This window comes from Bombina bombina, chromosome 2 (genome assembly GCF_027579735.1).
Source record: "Bombina bombina isolate aBomBom1 chromosome 2, aBomBom1.pri, whole genome shotgun sequence".
NCBI lineage: Eukaryota > Metazoa > Chordata > Amphibia > Anura > Bombinatoridae > Bombina > Bombina bombina.
The window spans coordinates 1391135210-1391154653 of record NC_069500.1 but is presented as its reverse complement, the minus strand read 5'-3'; the positions used below and the strand labels follow the sequence as shown (position 1 = coordinate 1391154653).

General features: G+C 35.8%; 1 protein-coding gene across 1 annotated transcript in view; it reads left to right on the top strand.

Moving 5' to 3' along the window:
- The window catches only part of GFRA4 (GDNF family receptor alpha 4), a 775783-nt gene that overhangs the window by 748420 nt on the left and 7919 nt on the right, over positions 1–19444 (top strand). Inside the window, exons 6-7 of the mRNA XM_053704322.1 lie at positions 5397–5506; positions 9332–9466. Coding sequence (XP_053560297.1) covers positions 5397–5506; positions 9332–9466 — 245 coding nt within the window. The remainder of the gene's footprint in view (positions 1–5396; positions 5507–9331; positions 9467–19444) is intronic.

The following is a 19444-nucleotide window of genomic DNA, read 5'->3' as shown; positions in this document are numbered from 1 at the left end:
ATATTAATAGCAAATAGTTAAACACTTTCTAAAATATGAATATTGCATTTTTTTTTCTTCATGTTTTCAGCTACTGGACTGCAAAGTGGTCCAATGCATATACTATATATATATTTGTCTATATATGTGTACATTTGTATTTATGTGTTTATATGTGTATATATGGTCTGTAAAAAAAATGCATGTATGTATATATATATATATATACACACACATACATACACACATATTTAAATACATAAATACATCTGTACACACATATAAAACATATATATATATATATATATATATATATATATATATATATATATATTTATATATATGAAAGTTCATAGGGATTTACACTCTCACCTCTTAAGGTACGAGCCAGGGTGTCAGGAACAACAATATCCAATTCCAAGTAATAGATCCGCGCTTGCTGGACTTTCAAAAAACAATAGTTTATTGTGTACAGTGACGTTTCGGGAAGCTAACTGTCCCCTTGGTCTGATGAAGGGGACAGTTGGCTCCCCGAAACGTCACTATATTTATATATAAATACATATACATATTTATGTATATGTATGTATCTCTTTGTTAAAGTCCTTTGCATCCTTTTTTTTTCTTCTTACACCTGAGACCTCATATCTTTGAGCCTTTATTACTTTTTATTGCAGTTTTTTTTAAATAATTGTATTAGATAGTGTTATTATGAGTGTAATTGTACTTGTTCATTTATTTTTTATGTTTTTTGTGCAACTTTTTAGTTGAGCTTAACAGTTAACCAGAGCCCTGAAGTCACACTGTCCTGACATGCGTTAAATTCAATTGTGCTCAAGCGAGCGCATTTACTTTCAGCTTATACACATGCTTCTTCCAGGAGATTCCTTTATGTGTCCAAAAGCGCGGTGGTTTCACAACACAATATCTAACGCAATACATGCAATTTTGAATCATTTTGAACAATCTCTATAAAAACAGATGGATATGCAACAACATCAATAAAACGCTAATTAAAATGAATATTCAGTTGCAGGTTTATATGCCATATGTAATTGTGGTTTAACATTATAAAATCAGTATCCTGTAAAACAATATGAACAGTAGATCACATATAAAAGACAACACATATGCAATGAACTTCTAATAGAATTCTGAACTTGATATAGAATAGTATTGATTTCTATTTCACTAAAAATGATTACAACTGAGCTTAATATTGAGCCACTATGATCTTTTAATAATATATCCATTTATTTTCTTGACACTTTTATTTACATGTGTGATGCTCCCTGCTGTGCTGGGTAATGGACAAAATATGATTCTGTGCACAGGTCCTGCTGTCTGTGATACATCACAAGGTCATTCTCACTCTGTGATTGGCTGAAATTAGATGGATAGTTGTGCGCATATATTAGTATCTCCTTGGTAGGGACTCTTTTCTCTAATTTATAATAAAAAGGACATAAAACCCCAGATTTCTCTTTTGTGATTTAGTTAAAAACTATACCATTTTAAACAACTTTCCAATTTGCTTTTATTATCAAATTTTCTTTGTTTTCTTGGTATCCTTTGTCTAAAAGCAGTAAGGTAAGCTCAGGAGCGTGCACGTGTCTGCAGTACTATATAGCAGCGGTTTTGCAGCAATGTTATACAGTATCAAAAGTACAAGATGCCATGTATTACTCCTGATGTGCACTCTACCTATCTAGATATCTCTTCAACATAGAATAACATGAGAATGAAGCAGTTAGCAAATTTGATAATAGAAGTAAATTAGAAACTTTTTTTTAAAATGGTCTAAATCATGAACAAAAAATGTTGGGTTTTGTGTCCCTTTAATATAGAGATTTTGCCTATAATCACAAGATACAGGCCAGGCCAGTTATCGCAACTGTTTGAGCGTGTCGGGTTTTCCACTCATATTAGGACAGTTACACTCATAATAACACCATCTCATAAAAATTATTTCTAAAAAATATTGCACAAAAAAAGTTTTAACAACTCAAAGATATGAGGTCTCAGGTGTTATACAAAAAAGGCAGGAAAGGGCTTTAACATAGAGATACCTACATATACAAGTCTAAAGATGAATACTGGTTGTATGTTGTTCTGATGAAGTGGTGAACACCCCGAAACGTCACTGGTTTATATGGAATAAAGCACTTTTTATTTCACCTGTATCAAGTCCAGTGAGTGCTTGTGTTATAACTTGGATATACTGTATATATATATATGATTTAAATGCGTGTACATTACAGACATATAAATACATATGTACATACACACACATATAGACATATACATAAGAGCATTGGAGCTCTTTGCTGTCAAGTAGATATAAATATTGCATAAATATTTTTTCACGTTTTATTTAATAAAGTGTTATTTACTTTAAATATTTTACATTCCAATGTTCTTCACATAGCAAAAAATGTTGTATGTATTTTTAAATAGATATTCCTATATATCTGTACATATATACACATAAAACTGTATATATATATATATATATATATATATATACATACATACATACAGGTGTATATATATATATATATATATATATATATATATACATGCACACATATACTGTACTTAAACTGATCCATTATAAATGTACAATATATCTGTCTACTAGTGACTGTAATAAATCACCAATACTGATTAACAGTAACATTACACTTACAAACAATTCATTATTTGCAGGAACAATCTAATTATATAGTTACTTGCCTTTTTAAATAATTTGCCTGACAAGATTCTTAGTAAACTTAGCATTAATTACTATTAAACTATTTTTAAAATAATTTTAAAATGATTATATAATTTCCCTAAGTATCTGTTTACATCAGGGAGAGCGTTAAGGTGACTATTAGTACTGAATAAAGAAAGGACATAGGAAATGTAAATCACTTTTATTGACAACTTATGCTAAACAAAGCAATCATTATACATTAGGCAATACTTAGCTTTGATTGGTTTGTTAGACGACACGCACTGGCAGTGAAGAAGATAAGTCATCACACACAAGTGGAACTCCATTTCCATGTTCAGCCTGGTCTCATTTCAACAGGAACACTCTAGGTTCAACACTGAGATGATACCCAAAAGCAACACTGAACCAAACTGCACTTCTCTCTCTCCCTGCGTGGGGTCACCCGCAGCTCTTTGCCCCCCTTTCACAGAATGACAGAACTAACCTTTTATTACAAGACTGTGATCAGTATCAGCAAGCAGTTACAATGCTACTTTTGTGGCAGGTATTTAAAAACATTATATTAATTAGTCATAATAAAGTTAGCTTCTCATAGCAACACTGAAAGGCTATATTGTTTGTTGTGTGCGGAGCAGGAATGTAAACAAAGTCTTATTTCTAAGGCTTTAGCTGGCCTGCAATTATGTGTTCTCTAAAATCAAAGTTTAAAGGACCAGTCAACACTGTAGATTTGCATAATCAACAAGTGTATGATAAGAAGACAATGCAATAGTACTTAGTCTGAACTTCAAATGAGTAGTAGATTTTTGTTAAATAAATTGCAAAGTTATGAATATTTCCACTACCCCTATATCATGTGACAGCCATCAGCCAATAACAAATGCATATACGTATATGCTGTGAATTCTTGCACATGCTCAGTAGGAGTTGGTTACTCAAAAAGTGTAAATATAAAAAGACTGTGCACATTTTGTTAATGGAAGTAAATTGGAAAGTTGTTTAAAATTGCATGCTGTATCTGAATCATGAAGTTTAATTTTGACTTGAGTGTCCCTTTAAATATGAAGCGCTAATACATTAACTGTTTGATAATTTGTGAATGGAATCATGAGACGTTTCTAATTCCTTACCGTATCCTATTTATTTTATGTTATCGTTGTAACGGACAGTAAGTAAAAGTTAAAATTAGCTTTTAAAAATTGGAGACATAGCTTCACGAATCGCGTGATACACATTTTACAAACTCTTCTTCAGAGGGGACCCCATTATACTATTATAATATAAAATGAATGGAATACTAAGGGAAATGACATCAACTATTTTAAGAATCACTTTGAAATTATTAATAGTAATTTATACTAAGTTTACTAAGCATCTTGTTGGGCAAATTATTTAAAAAAGGCAAGTAACCATATAATTAGATCTTCCCTGCAAATAACGAAGCATTGTAAATTGCTAGCACCTAACAATTAATAATAAATATTTGTTGTTAATCAGTATTGGTGATTTATTGCAGTCCCTAGTAGACACTGATATATTGTACATTTATAATGGTTCAGTTTAAGTATTTGTAAGTGGTAGGACGGCTATTTGGAATTTGTTAACAATCTTTTTTCCCACTTTATGTTAAAGGAATATAATACTCAAAAAATGTATTTTGTAAGTCAGACAAAACAAACCCTTTAAAAAGTAGCGAATCATGTCCGCATGACCTCACTTGTGCAATGCTGCCCCCTGCTCACTTGTGACCAATCAGCCACAAGCAGGGGCTGTCAATCAACTACTGCTTAATAAATGTAGCCCAAAGTCTATAAAACGCCTCTATTCATAATAGTGAAATACAGGATATTATATTAGTGTTTGTATTTATTGTTTCCCTTGTTTCAATACTGTATTTGTTTTTGTCTGTTTGTGTGTATCTGTATGTTACTACCTTTATAACATTTTTTGACTACACTCAAGAATAAAGTCTTTAGTCACTTGAACAAAAATTACATGGCTCAAAATGGGGGGCCTCTCGATCAATACTTAAAGGGACACTGATCCCATTCAGATAGAGCAGGCAATTTTAAGCAACTTTCTAATTTACTCCTATTATCAATTTTTCTTCATTCTCTTGCTATTTTTATTTGAAAAGCAAGAATGTAAGTTTAGATGCCGGCCCATGTTTGGTTCACAACCTGAATTGCCCTTGCTGATTGGACAGCACCAATAGACAAGTATTGTCCAGCATACTGAATCAAAAATTGTCTGGCTCCTTAGCTTAGATGCCTTCTTTTTCAAATAAAGATAGCAAGAGAACAAAGAAAAATTGATAATAGGAGTAAATTACAAAGTTGCTTAAAATTGCATGCTCTATCTGAATCATGAAAGAAAACATGTGGGTTTAGTGTCCCTTTAAGTAAAATTTCTAGTTTTGGGCCTACTAGATTCCTTAACAAACTCTGCAGTCTCAGCAAGTCTTGTGTTATGTAAGGGAGCTTTTTCACTAAACAATTGGAAATGTAGGTACTAAACTATTATTTGGCTGGGTATATCTGGTATAGGTTGAAATAAAGTGGCTCCTTCAGTGTAATCACAAACAGAAGGTAATATTTTGATTTAAGAAAGCTTTTTAAACCATATACACTTCTCTCGGTCTGCAGAGACCACTGTGTTGCAGAAGTGTTTATTATCACTGTTTATTTCTTCTGTACAGGTCCCGGTTTGCAGAGTTCCAGTTCAATTGCCAGCCATCCCTGCAGTCTGTTACAGGATGCGCGCGGGAGAATTATGCAGCCTGTCTAATGGCTTACACAGGAATTATAGGTACGGTGTCATGTTGGGCCTGTGCCCAGTAACTCCTGCAGATTACTGGTGCAGTCATGAAACCCATTTACTGCCTGGGGGGAGAGCAGCACATTGCAAATTAATGCTCTGCTGGCAATTTAGTGCAATATACTAATATCTGTTAGATGTCTAATAGCCAAATAAAGCCCTATACTAGCCAGTTCTGTCAAGTAATATAACTTTATAACATGCTCTAATTGTTTTCATTTTTTACCAGAATTTATCTCTTTTACATTATTTTGATATTTAGAAATATATTATGTATAAAAATAACTGTTTTTAAACAGTACCACAGGTACAAATCCGCAAATCCAGAAAAATTCTAAAATCCAGACTTTTTTGTTAAAGGGACATGCAACTCAATTTTTTTCTATCATGATTTAGAAAGAGCAGGCAATTTTAATCAGCTTTACAATTTACTTCTATTATCTAATTTGCTTCATTCTCTTGATATCCTTTGTTGAAAAGCATATCTAAAAAAGCTCGGTAGCTGCTCATTGCTGCACATAGATGCCTCATGTGATTGGCTCACCCATGTGTATTGCTATTTCTTCAACAAAGGATATCTGAAGAATGAAGCAAATTAGATAATAGAAATAGATAGGAAAGTATTCTCTGGCTGAATTATGAAAGAAAAAATTTGGGGTTCATGTCCCTTTAATATCTTTTAAAAAGAAAAATATTATAAATTACCATTTCCCCACAGTCTTTTATACCTGCATCTTTAGTTTGTAGTTTGTTTTTTGTGTTCTAAAAAAATGCAAAATCTATCTTTATTTAATAGTAAAACAATTACTATTACCTTTCTGGTTACAGTACTATCGTTCTGATGGTACTATGTCTATAAAAGTAATAAAATGATATAAAGCTACCTTTAGTTTGCACGTATAAGCTGTATTATGTTACGTAAATATTCCAAAATCCAAACTATTCTGAAATCCAAACCTTTTCCGGTCCTAGGCAGTTTGGATAAATGGTTTTGTACCTATAATTACAAGATTATTTAGCAAACTCTTCCTAAATACATATATATATATAGTATCTTAAAGGTAAATTAAACATTTTCTATTGTAGTTCAGACAGAGCATACCATTTAAAAAATAGTTTCTATTTTATTTATATTAGCAAATTTGCTTCATTCACTTGATATTCTTTGTTGCACAGATACCTAGGTAGGCATCTGGAGCACTAAATTGCAGGAAATTGTGCTGCCATTTAGTGCTCTTGTAAATGGATAACATTCTTACAAATCTCCTGCCATATAGTGTTCCAAAAAAGATATTAAGAGATCAAAGATAAATTGATAATAGAAGTAAATTAGAAAGTTGTTTAAAATTGCATCTGAATCAGGAAAGAAAATGTGTGGGTTTCATATGGTTGCTGTCCGTGGTGCTGCAGATGTTGGTTTGTTTTTCATGATGGTTTAGTAGTTGCAAATGAACTCTTTACCAAAATGTTTACTGTATCCATATATATTTCTTCTCATAGCAGACCACCTCAGTGTTTAGAACAGTTTGATTAAAGGGATATATTATAAAACCCAACATTTTTCTTTTGTGATTCAGACAGTGAAAACTATTTTAAAAAAAAGTTTCCAATTTAGGGCTAGATTATGAGTGGATCGGTACTTTGCGCTCCCACTTGCACATTAACTCAGTTAGACGAATGCTTTTTGTGTGCCTCGGGTAGGTTGCGTATTTTAAGTTGAAAGTAAAAAGTTTTCACAAAAGCGCTAACCCATTGCGCACAAAAAGCTTAGGAGCCGGCCCATTTTTGGTTCAGCACCTGGGTTGCACTTGCTGATGGTGGCTAAATTTAACCACCAATTAGCAATCGCTATCCAGGGTGCTGAACCAAAAATGGGGCGACTCCTTAGCTTAGATTACTGCTTTTCAAATAAAGATAGCAAGAGAACACAGAAAGGTTGATAATAGGAGTGAATTAGAAAGTTGTTTAAAATTGCTGCTCTATCTGAATAATGAAAGAGAAAATTTGGGTTTCGTATCCCTTTAACAAGAATGAATAATTTGTTTTATTGAAAACAAACTATTTATTTGTTACACAACAGGTTTCACATAATTAGCTTTCTGATTCACAAAACAAATCAATACAAACACCTACTCCTAACTCAGGAACTAACTAAACTGAAGAATTGATAACTACTTGACTTGAGCACCTAAATTGTCTCCAGTAAACAACTGCTTTATAGAAAAACAATAGTTTTAACTCCTTAACGACCAGGGCCTCTTTCTGCTGCGATCTCGCTAAAAGTAGCAAGGTTGCGCTATTTCTGCATGTCCCACGAGTGGGGCAATGCAGAAATAGACGGGCAGAGTTACTACTGTGGCCCTCTCTGCATTGGGCAGCAGTGGTGCCTATTGTTAGTGGTGTGGGAGGGTTAGAAGGCAGGCAGGTGGGCAGCCCATTGCGGGAGGGGGTCGGAGCGGGCAGGTGGGACCGGTACAGATTTTTTTTATCTGAGAGCAGCAGAGAGGGTGAAGGAAGGAGGGGAAGGAGGATCCTATGTGGCGGGAACACTTAGAGGGTAGGGAAAGGATCATGGATGGGGAGGGGGAGGGAGTTGGGCAGCTACACTACAGAAAAAAATGTTTTTTTTTATTAAAATACATTTAAAATAATAGAAAACTGGCTACTGGCAGACAGCTGCCAGTACCTAAGATGACAAGAATTAGTTAGAAGTGGGAGGGTTAGAGAGCTTTCAGGGAGGTGGGAAGGTAAGGGGAACTAAAGCTCAGGAGTGTGCATGTGGCTGGAGCAGTATATAGCAGCAGTTTTGCACTAGCATAAGGTTATCCTGCTAACTAGAAAAGTTTACACTTTTAGGAAATTTTGGGTAGACTTGTTGGGCCTATGGTTCTTATCTGCAGTTAACACATATGTTTCTATGTTTCTATTAAGCTTAAATCTGCCAATTTCTGATATGAACCCAGCACTACAGAATTTGGTGGTGGTTTCAACCAAACAATAATAACCTTATCTATATAACTGGTCATCCATCACACCAGAAGTGTCTGCAGCCCACAATCCTTTATAGGATATCTTTTGTGAAACATTTGATTGTTCAGATATTTATGTATAAAACATATACAGGTAGCCCTCAGTTTACGCCGGGGGTTAGGTTCCAGAAGGAATGGTTGTAAATCGAAACCGTTGTAAATTGAAACCCAGTTTATAATGTAAGTCAATGGGAAGTGAGGGAGTTAGGTTCAAGGACCCTCTCAAAATTGTCATAAGTAACACCTAATACATTATTTTTAAAGCTTTGAAATGAAGACTTTAAATGCTAAACAGCATTATAAACCTAATAAAATAATCACACAACACAGACTTTACTTGCATTTTTCTGCAAACAGTTCTTTCTACGCATTCCAATCTGGACTGATTTATAGACAGGAAGATCTTGTTCCTTTGCAAGCTGCTCGATAGCTCAGGTCTGGTTCAACTGATTAATTTCAGCTTGCTTGGCTTGCATATCTTTGCTGCAACACAAGCGGACAGCTCCACCTTGTAAACCGAGGGCCACCTGTATTATTATTGTGCTCATCCATTTGTGAATTTAATTTTTCCTAGATGGCTTGATTTTGAGTTGTCATTGTCTTTTTTTCTCCACCATCTCCCTGTACTTTCTTATATAACTATCATACAGATGAGATGTTCCATCAGATTATATTATAGATTATTTGTTCTCAAAGAAAACTTTACTTTCATGCAAGAAACAAATCCACCCTGTTCCTTTCACCTGATACTTTACCTGTTTTTAATGTGTCCTCTCTTACATTACAGGAAGTGCCATCACACCAAACTATGTAGATAACTCATCTTCGAGTGTGTCCCCCTGGTGCACTTGTAACACTAGTGGGAACCGACAAGAAGAATGTGAAAACTTTCTGCACCTGTTTACTAATAACATCTGTCTCCGTAAGTACCTATCCGCTTGGCATGGAATTTATTGTATAGGAAGGTGAGACCATAATTGTTTTGAGGAAGAAAAACATAGTACGGCAAGTAATTCCACTTGTGAGGAAGCTAAAGTCAACGTGTTCTGGGGTAAACTTTACAAAACAAATAATAATAAATATTTCAAAATAAAAAAAAATATTCTCGATACCCACAAGCCTTTGTTTGCTTGTCACAGACTGTAAATCGTTAAATTGATGTTACAGCTCATCACATGGGATCTGAGCTGTGTAGTATAATGGTATTGTATTGGTACAGAAATGCCTGCAACTAGAGGACAACAAAACAGAAAACTGTTATTATCAATGTATTTCATCTGAACACAGAGTGGAAACACTTTCCCCCCAAAGAATATGGTTAAAGCACTGAGTTATATCTGTGGTTAGTACAGACATCTATAAGACAGGACCTTTGTTTTGACTCTTTAAAATCACTATAATGCTTGGATTAAATATTACTAAAGTTGACCCTTGTCATGAAGAGATGTGGCACTTTTATTACTTGTCTGTGTACCATTCTAATATTCCCACATCGTATAATGATAATATAGAATACTAAAAAGGTAATTGGTAGAGCTAAAACAGACATATTGCTGTTATAAATTTGCCTCTAAGGAAATCCTGCATGCAACCTTACTTCATTCATTCAGATGCTACCTCAATGGCAGACATTTTTTATGGATTTGTAATGTTTTTTGCTTAAAGGGACAGTCTACTTGAAAATTGTTACTGTTTAAAAAGATAGATAATTCCTTTATTACCCATTCCCCCGTCTTGCATAGCCAACATTGTTATATTAATATATTTTCTACCTCTGTGATTATCTTGTATCTAAGCCTCTGCAGACTGCCCCCTTATCTCAGTTCTTTTGGCACACATACATTTTAGCCAATCAGCGCTGACTCCTAAATAACTCCACAGGAGTGAGCACAATGTTTTCTATATGGCACACATGAACTATCAGCTTCTGTGAAAAACTGTCAAAAATATAAGAGGTGGCCTTCAACAGCTTAGAAATCAGTTTATGAGCCTACCTAGGTTTAGATTTCAACAAAGAATACAAAAAGAACAAAGCAAATTTGATGATAAAAGTAAATTGGACAGTTGTTTAAAATCGCATGTTCTATCTGAATCATGAAAGTTTAATTTTGACTAGACTGTCCCTTTAACCAAGAGAACGATTGTAAAGATCATGGCTATATCTTAATATGAACAGTGTTAAATGTATTTAAACCAATAAATATATGCAAAGACAAAAAATATGGTTTCTGGCAACCAGCCCACTGGTTGCCAGAAATACACAAGATTTGGATTTTTTTTTAAACATACTGGGTGGCAATGTTGCTTTTTTAGCCATAGTTGTAATGTAGCTGAAACTTAAAGCATTTTAAAAAGGGGCTTTTAAGTGTCCAGTATTTTTCTGTAGATGTTACTGGACAATAAGCTGAACACTGGACTGTCTGGTTGAATACTAAATACCTTGTAACCCTCGTCGCTCACTGCTTCATTAGCAGGGGGGCAATAAAAAAAAAAAAGCAGAAAATAAATAAAAGCAAACGGATTAGGTTCTTCTCCAGCATAAAACAAGTATACACTAAGGACTATTTCTAATTAATCCAGTCTTGTCTACTTGTTTATTAAATTGCACATTGGAAGCTTAAAAGGATAAAAGGCATTTTACTTTCAATGACCCTAGATTTAATTTGAGAAGTATTGATCATGCAATAGCATCTGCGTAACCGTTGCCAAAGTACCCCAAGGGAATAAACCGTGTAGGACAAGTCATTTGCTTCCACTGACAGTCTGTTTTTATACCCGTGTTTAGTAAGTAAATTTAATTTATAAAAAAAAAGGAATTTGTTATATAAAGCTTTTTGCCAGCTAGTATTGCCATAAATTGTCTTGTTATATATACAGTAAATTTTATTATAAAGATCAAATAAGCAAGAAAAAGAAATACATATTTCCATATAATAATACGGCACCCTGGAAAAATAGCCTTACAAGATTGTCTGTTCTTGCAAAAATTGCTAAAACAGATACAAATACAGTTTTTTTTAGCAGTTTAATATTCAGGTTTTTTCTAGAGTTAAGATTTTATTGAATTTATGGGAAGAAATGTACAGGGACTTGAGTTTTTTTTCCCTGTAGTTCAAAAATTCCGTTCCCGAACATTTCTGCTAGTAAAAGATAAATATTAAAAATAAAACTTAAATATATGTTTGTAATTTCTATTATTCTAATTTTCAACTGTGCGAATATTTTGTAAAGTACAAAGGCAGCATTTTTTTGTACAATGCGATGGCAAAGACTGATACTTTGTAGAAAATGTGCACGCTAAGAGGAACTAAAAGCAATTGAATCAACGAAAAAGCGCATCAAACTATTTATGATGCTGTATTTTTATTGCAACAAAAGAAATGAGTTGTAATTCAGTATAGGAGAAAACCTAAGATAATGCAAAAAGACACATGCATAGCAGTTTATTTCATGAAAAAAAAAAAAGAGTCGTGAATCAGCATAAAGGAATGAAAAGTACATTAGGGATGGGAAGATAAGAAAGGAATTGCAAATAATAAATATACATTATTTGTACATGTAGGTAAAGGGCCGATTAATCATTAGTCAAAGTAGGCATTGGTCTAACTCCCTGTACTCATAGAGCTAGTCACAGAATAGGTCTTATCAGACCCATGATTGTCTGCACCTGAAGATTTATAGAAGCAAATACACAATATGTCAAATACAAATTAATTGGTAGATATGGTAAGAGCAAAGGAAAGGAAGGTACCCTCTAGTGTTAATAAATTAACTTTATTCACTTTTTATTTAACTCCAATATAGTTATGTACCATACACTTTCGTTCTTGAGCAGGAAGGCTACTGATAGATATATGTAGTCTGCTCTTAAATGGCTCCTCGGCCAAATCCTACTCAAGTGCGACAATAGATTGTGCCTGGAGGTGAAACATAAAGGACTACATTACAAGTTGAGAGCAACCATAGCACATGGAGACCCATTTATCAAGCTCCAAATGGAGCTTGTGGGCCCGTGTTTCAGGCGAATCTTCAGACTCGCCAGAAACCGTAGTTATGAAGCAGCGGTCGTAGTTATGAACCGCTGCTCCATAACCCTGTCCGCCTGCTCTGAGCAGGCGGACAGGAATTGCCACAATTGAGTATGATCGGGTTGATTGACACCTCCCTGCTGGTGGCCCATTGGCTGCGAGTCTGCAGGGGGCGGCGTTGCACGAGCAGCTCTTGTGAACTGCTGGTGCAATGCTAAATACGGAGAGCGTATTGCTCTCCGCATTCAGTGAGGTCTTGTGGACCTGATCCGCACTGTCGGATCAGGTCTGCAAGACCTTTGTTAAATAGGCCTCATGGTGTGATATCTAACGCTTGGTCCCATGCTAAGAATAATGCACAATCTGGTAATAATTCAGTGCTAATGAAGAACATGTGTAATACTACAAAAAGGGATATTTAGTCCTGGAACTAATGAACCTTCCTCTTCTGGGACATTTAGTCAATTGTGAAAGCTCTTCTACTCAAAGTTTTGTAGCTATCTTACAGCTAGATTACAAGTTTTGCGGTAAGGTAAAAAAGCAGGGTTAACAGGTCCTAACGCTGCTTTTTCACTACCGCTGCTATTACGAGTCTTGCAGGTTTAGGGGCCCCGCACACTTTTTTGGCCTTACCGCAAACCGACTTACGTAAACTTTGTAAACCCTTTTTTCTATGGGACTTCCATAGCGCCGGTATTACGAGTCTGCCCTGGGAGGCCAAAAAGTGAGTGGTACACCCTCTACCTCCAAGATCCGTAACGCATTCTAAAGTCAATAGTTATGAGTTTTACGCTACAAAGCTGTAGCTTAAAACTCATAACTAAAGTGCTAAAAAGTATACTAACACCCTTAAACTACCTATTAACCCCTAAACCGAGGCCCTCCCGCATCGCAAACACTATAATAAAATTTTAACCCCTAATCTGCTGTTTCGGACATCGCCGACACTATAATAAACATATTAACCCTTAAACCGCCGCTCCTCCGCATCGCAAACACTAGTTAAATAATATTAACCCATAATCTTCCGTCCCTAACATCGCCGCCACCTACATTATATTTATTAACCCCTAATCTGCTGCCCCCAACATCGCTGACACCTACATTATATTTATTAACCCCTAATCTGCCGCCCCCAATGTTGCAGCAACATACCTACACTTATTAACCACTAATCTGCCGCCCCCAATGTCGCCGCCACTATATTAAATGTATTAACCCCTAAACCTAAGTCTAACCCTAGCACCCCCTAACTTAAATATAATTTAAATAAATCTAAATAAAATTACTATCATTAACTACATTATTCCTATTTAAAACTAAATGCTTAACCTATAAAATAAACCCTAAGCTAGCTACAATATAACTAATAGTTACATTGTACCTAGCTTAGGGTTTATTTTTATTTTACAGGCAAGTTTGTATTTATTTAAAACCGGGTAGAATAGTTACTTAATAGTTATTAACTATTTTCTAACTACCTAGCTAAAATAAATACAAATTTACCTGTAAAATAAAACCTAACCTAAGTTATACTAACACCTAACACTACACTACAATTAAATAAATTACCTACATTAAATACAATTAAATAAATTAAATTAGCTAAAACACAAAAAAAAAACCACTAAATTACAGAAAAACAAAACAAATTACAGATCTTTAAACTAATTACACCTAATCTAATAGCCCTATCAAAATAAAAAAAAGCTCCCTCAAAATAAAAAAAAACCCTAGCCTAAACTAAACTACCAAAAGGGCCTTTTGCGGGGCATTGCCCCAAAGAAATCAGCTCTTTTTCCTGTAAAAAAAAATACAAACACCCCACCCACCACCCACACAACCAACCCCCCAAATAAAATCCTAGCTAAAAAAACCTAAGCTCCCCATTTCCCTGAAAAGGGCATTTGGATGGGCATTGCCCTTAATAGGGCATTTAGCTCTATTGCAGGCCCAAAGACCTAACCTAAAAAATAAACCTACCCAATACACCATTAAAAAAATCCTAACGCTAACCCCCGAAGATTCACTTACCGGGAGAAGTCTTCATCCAAGCGGCAAGATGTCCTCAATGAAGCTGGCAGAAGTGGTCCTCCAGACGGGCAGAAGTCTTCATCCAGACGGCATCTTCTATCTTCATCCTTCCGCCGCAGAGCGGGTCCATCTACAAGACATCCGACGTAGAGCATCCTCTTCCAACAAAGTCTTCTTGCTGAATGAATATCTCTTTAAGTGACGTCATCCAAGATGGCGTCCCTTAGATTCCGATTGGCTGATAGAATTATATCAGCCAATCGGAATTAAGGTAGAAAAAATCATATTGGCTGATTGGATCAGCCAATAGGATTGAGCATGCATTGCATTGGCTGATTGGAACAGAAAATAGAATGCAAGTTCAATCCTATTGGCTGATCCAATCAGCGAATAGGATTTTTTCTACCTTAATTCCGATTGGCTGATAGAATTCTATCAGCCAATTGGAATCTAAGGGACGCCATCTTGGATGACGTCACTTAAAGAGATATTCATTCAGCAAGAAGACTTTGTTGGAAGAGGATGCTCTACGTCGGATGTCTTGTAGATGGACCCGCTCTGCGGCGGAAGGATGAAGATAGAAGATGCCGTTTGGATGAAGACTTCTGCCCGTCTGGAGCACCACAAGTGTTAGGGTGTATTGGGTGACTTTATTTTTTAGGTTAGGGCTTTGGGCCTGCAATGCCCATCCAAATGCCCTTTTCAAGGCAATGGGGAACTTAGGTTATTTTAGTTAGTATTTGATTTTGGGGGGTTGGTTGTGTGGGTGGTGGGTTTTACTGTTGGGGGGTGTTTGTATTTTTTTTACAGGAAAAAGAGCTGATTTCTTCCGAGCAATGCCCCTCAAAAGGCCCTTTTAAGGGCTATTGGTAGTTTAGTTTAGGCTAGGTTTTTTGTTTTGTTTTTGAGGGGGGGGGGCTTTTTTATTTTGATAGGGCTATTAGATTAGGTGTAATTAGTTTAAAGATCTGTAATTTGTTTTTTATTTTCTGTAATTTAGTGTTTTTTTATGGATTTAGCTAATTTAATTTATTTCATTGTATTTAATGTAGGTAATTTATTTAATTGTAGTGTAAGGATAGGTTAGGTTTTATTTTACAGGTAAATTTGTATTTATTTTAGCTAGGTAGTTTAGGGTTTATTTTATAGGTAATTATTTAGTTTTAAATAGGAATAATGTAGTTAATGATAGTAATTTTATTTAGATTTATTTAAATTATATTTCAATTAGAGGGTGTTAGGGTTAGATTTAGGTTTAGGGGTTAATAAATTTAATATAGTGGCGGCGACGTTGGGGGTGGCAGATTAGGGATTAATAAGTGTAGGTAGGTTGCGACAACATTGGGGGTTGCAGATTAGGGGTTAATAATTATAATGTAGGTGTCGGCGATGTTGGGGGCAGCAGATTAGCGGTTCATAAGTATAATGTAGGTGTCTGTGATGTTGGGGGCGGCAGATTAGGGGTTAATAAGTGTAAGGTTAGGGGTGTTTAGACTTGGGGTTCATGTTAGGGTGTTAAGTGTAAACATAAATGTGTTTCCCCATAGGAATAAATGGGGCTGCGGTACTGAGTTTTACGCTGCTTTTTGGCAGGTGTTAGACTTTTTCTCAGCTGGTTCTCCCCATTGATGTCTATGGGGAAATCGTGCACGAGCATGTACGACCAGCTCATCACTGACTTAAGCAGCGCTGGTATTGGAGTGCAGTATGGAGCTCTACGCTCACTTCTTGCCTGATAACGCCGGGTTTGTAAAAACCTGTAATACCAGCGCTGCAGTCTTCATCCAGACGGCATCTTCTATCTTCATCCATCCGGCACGGAGCGGGTCCATCTTCAAGACATCCGGCATGGAGCATCCTCTTCTTACGGTCGTTGATGGAAAATTAAGGTTCCCTTTAAGTGACGTCATCCAAGATGGCGTCCCTTACATTCCTATTGGCTGAAATATTTCTATCAGCCAATATGAATTAAAGGGGAAAAAATCCTATTGGCTGTTGAAATCAGCCAATAGGATTGAGCTTTAATCCTATTGGCTGATTGGAACAGCCAATAGAATACATCAGTATATATCTGACACTGTGGGGCTTGGTTAAGAATCTGAAAATCAGCACAATGTTATTAAGAAATAAGCAAAACTATACATTGTTACAAAAACACTCCCAGATAGGCTATATAAATGGATCATTACAAAACATTTATACAAAGAAAAATCTAGTGTACAATGTCCCTTTGAAGTCTATGAGAATGTTTCTAGTTAAATCACGTTCTTTGTCCAGTGATCTCAATCTCAGAAGGCTTCTACTGCTAATACACCTGAGGATTACCTCCCAAAAACAACACAAAATTATTATATACATCGTTAACTTCATGATTTTGTGCACAGAGAATGACAAACAAAAATGGAGGCTTATTTATTACATCACAGCTTAAAGGCCCTGGTAGGTTGATTGAATCTTTTTAATAATGTGTAGTGATGCTAAGAGGTGACGTGTGCAATTAACTCGTTGTGCTGCAAAACCATAGAGATGTGTGTGTATGTCTCTTTAAGGGATTTGAACAGGGGTATAGTAGCCATGTGTGTTTGTTGAATTATGGATTTACTGTAAAGTGGTTAATATTATTTTTTAAGGGATATTATAGTTAAAATTAAACTTTTTTGATTCAGATAGAGCATGCAAATTTTAAGTAACTATCCAATTGACTTCTATTATCTAATTTGATTCATTCTCTTGCAGTACTTTGTTGAAAAGAATACTGAGGTAGACACAGGAGCAGCAATGTGCTACTGGGAGCTAGCTGCTGATTGGTGGCTGCACAAGTATAACTCTCGCCTTTGACTCACCCAATGCATTCAGCTAGCTCCCAGTAGTGCATAGCTTCAACTCCAACAAAGAATACCAAGAAAATGACCTATTTGATAATAGAATTGAATTGGAAAGTTAAAACTGTTTGTTCTGGAACATGAAAGAAAAAAATGGGTTTCATGTCATTTTAATACCTTGAGCAGGTAACATATGCAAGTGTTGTTTTTCCCAATATGGTTGGAGTAATATTAGTGTGTTTTGCACATGCACAAAGCCAATGTTATATTCTAAAACGTTTTAGGGTGCTCAGCAATAACCCCCCAAAAATTCTGCTTTTAGCTATGGAATTCTATAAGTGAAAATGGCCCCTTAAATGTGTCATTAAAAGATATAAAACCCAAAAATGTTCTTTTGTGATTCAGACAGAACAGATTTAAAAAAGTTCCAATTTACTTCTATTATCAAATGGACTATGTTCCCATGATATTCTTTGTTAAAGAGATACTTAGGTAGATGTCTGAACCCTACATGGCAGGAAGTAGTGCTGCCATATAGTGCTCTTGCATATGAGTAACAGTCTTGCAAATCTGCTGCCATATAGTGCTCTTGCATATGAGTAACAGTCTTGCAAATCTGTTGCCATATAGTGCTCTTGCATATGAGTAACAGTCTTGCAAATCTGCTGCCATATAGTGCTCTTGCATATGAGTAACAGTCTTGCAAATCTGCTGCCATATAGTGCTCTTGCATATGAGTAACAGTCTTGCAAATCTGCTGCCATATAGTGCTCTTGCATATGAGTAACAGTCTTGCAAATCTGCTGCCATATAGTGCTCTTGCATATGAGTAACAGTCTTGCAAATCTGCTGCCATATAGTGCTCTTGCATATGAGTAACAGTCTTGCAAATCTGCTGCCATATAGTGCTCTTGCATATGAGTAACAGTCTAGCAAATCTGCTGCCATATAGTGCTCTTGCATATGAGTAACAGTCTAGCAAATCTGCTGCCATATAGTGCTCTTGCATATGAGTAACAGTCTTGCAAATCTGCTGCCATATACTGCTCTTGCATATGAGTAACAGTCTTGCAAATCTGCTGCCATATAGTGCTCTTGCATATGTGTAACAGTCTTGCAAATCTGCTGCCATATAGTGCTCTTGCATATGAGTAACAGTTTTGCAAATCTGCTGCCATATAGTGCTCTTGCATATGAGTAACAGTCTTGCAAATCTGCTGCCATATAGTGCTCTTGCATATGAGTAACAGTCTTGCAAATCTGCTGCCATATAGTGCTCTTGCATATGTGTAACAGTCTTGCAAATCTGCTGCCATATAGTGCTCTTGCATATGAGTAACAGTCTTGCAAATCTGCTGCCATATAGTGCTCTTGCATATGAGTAACAGTCTTGCAAATCTGCTGCCATATAGTGCTCTTGCATATGAGTAACAGTCTTGTAAATCTGCTGCCATATAGTGCTCTTGCATATGAGTAACAGTCTTGCAAATCTGCTGCCATATAGTGCTCTTGCATATGAGTAACAGTCTTGCAAATCTGCTGCCATATAGTGCTCTTGCATATGAGTAACAGTCTTGCAAATCTGCTGCCATATAGTGCTCTTGCATATGAGTAACAGTCTTGCAAATCTGCTGCCATATAGTGCTCTTGCATATGAGTAACAGTCTTGCAAATCTGCTGCCATATAGTGCTCTTGCATATGAGTAACAGTCTTGCAAATCTGCTGCCATATAGTGCTCTTGCATATGAGTAACAGTCTTGCAAATCTGCTGCCATATAGTGCTCTTGCATATGAGTAACAGTTTTGCAAATCTGCTGCCATATAGTGCTCTTGCATATGAGTAACAGTCTTGCAAATCTGCTGCCATATAGTGCTCTTGCATATGAGTAACAGTCTTGCAAAACTGCTGCCATATAGTGCTCTTGCATATGAGTAACAGTCTTGCAAAACTGCTGCTATATAGTGCTACAGAAATGTGTACGCTCCTGAGCTTACCTCCCTACAAAATATAAAAA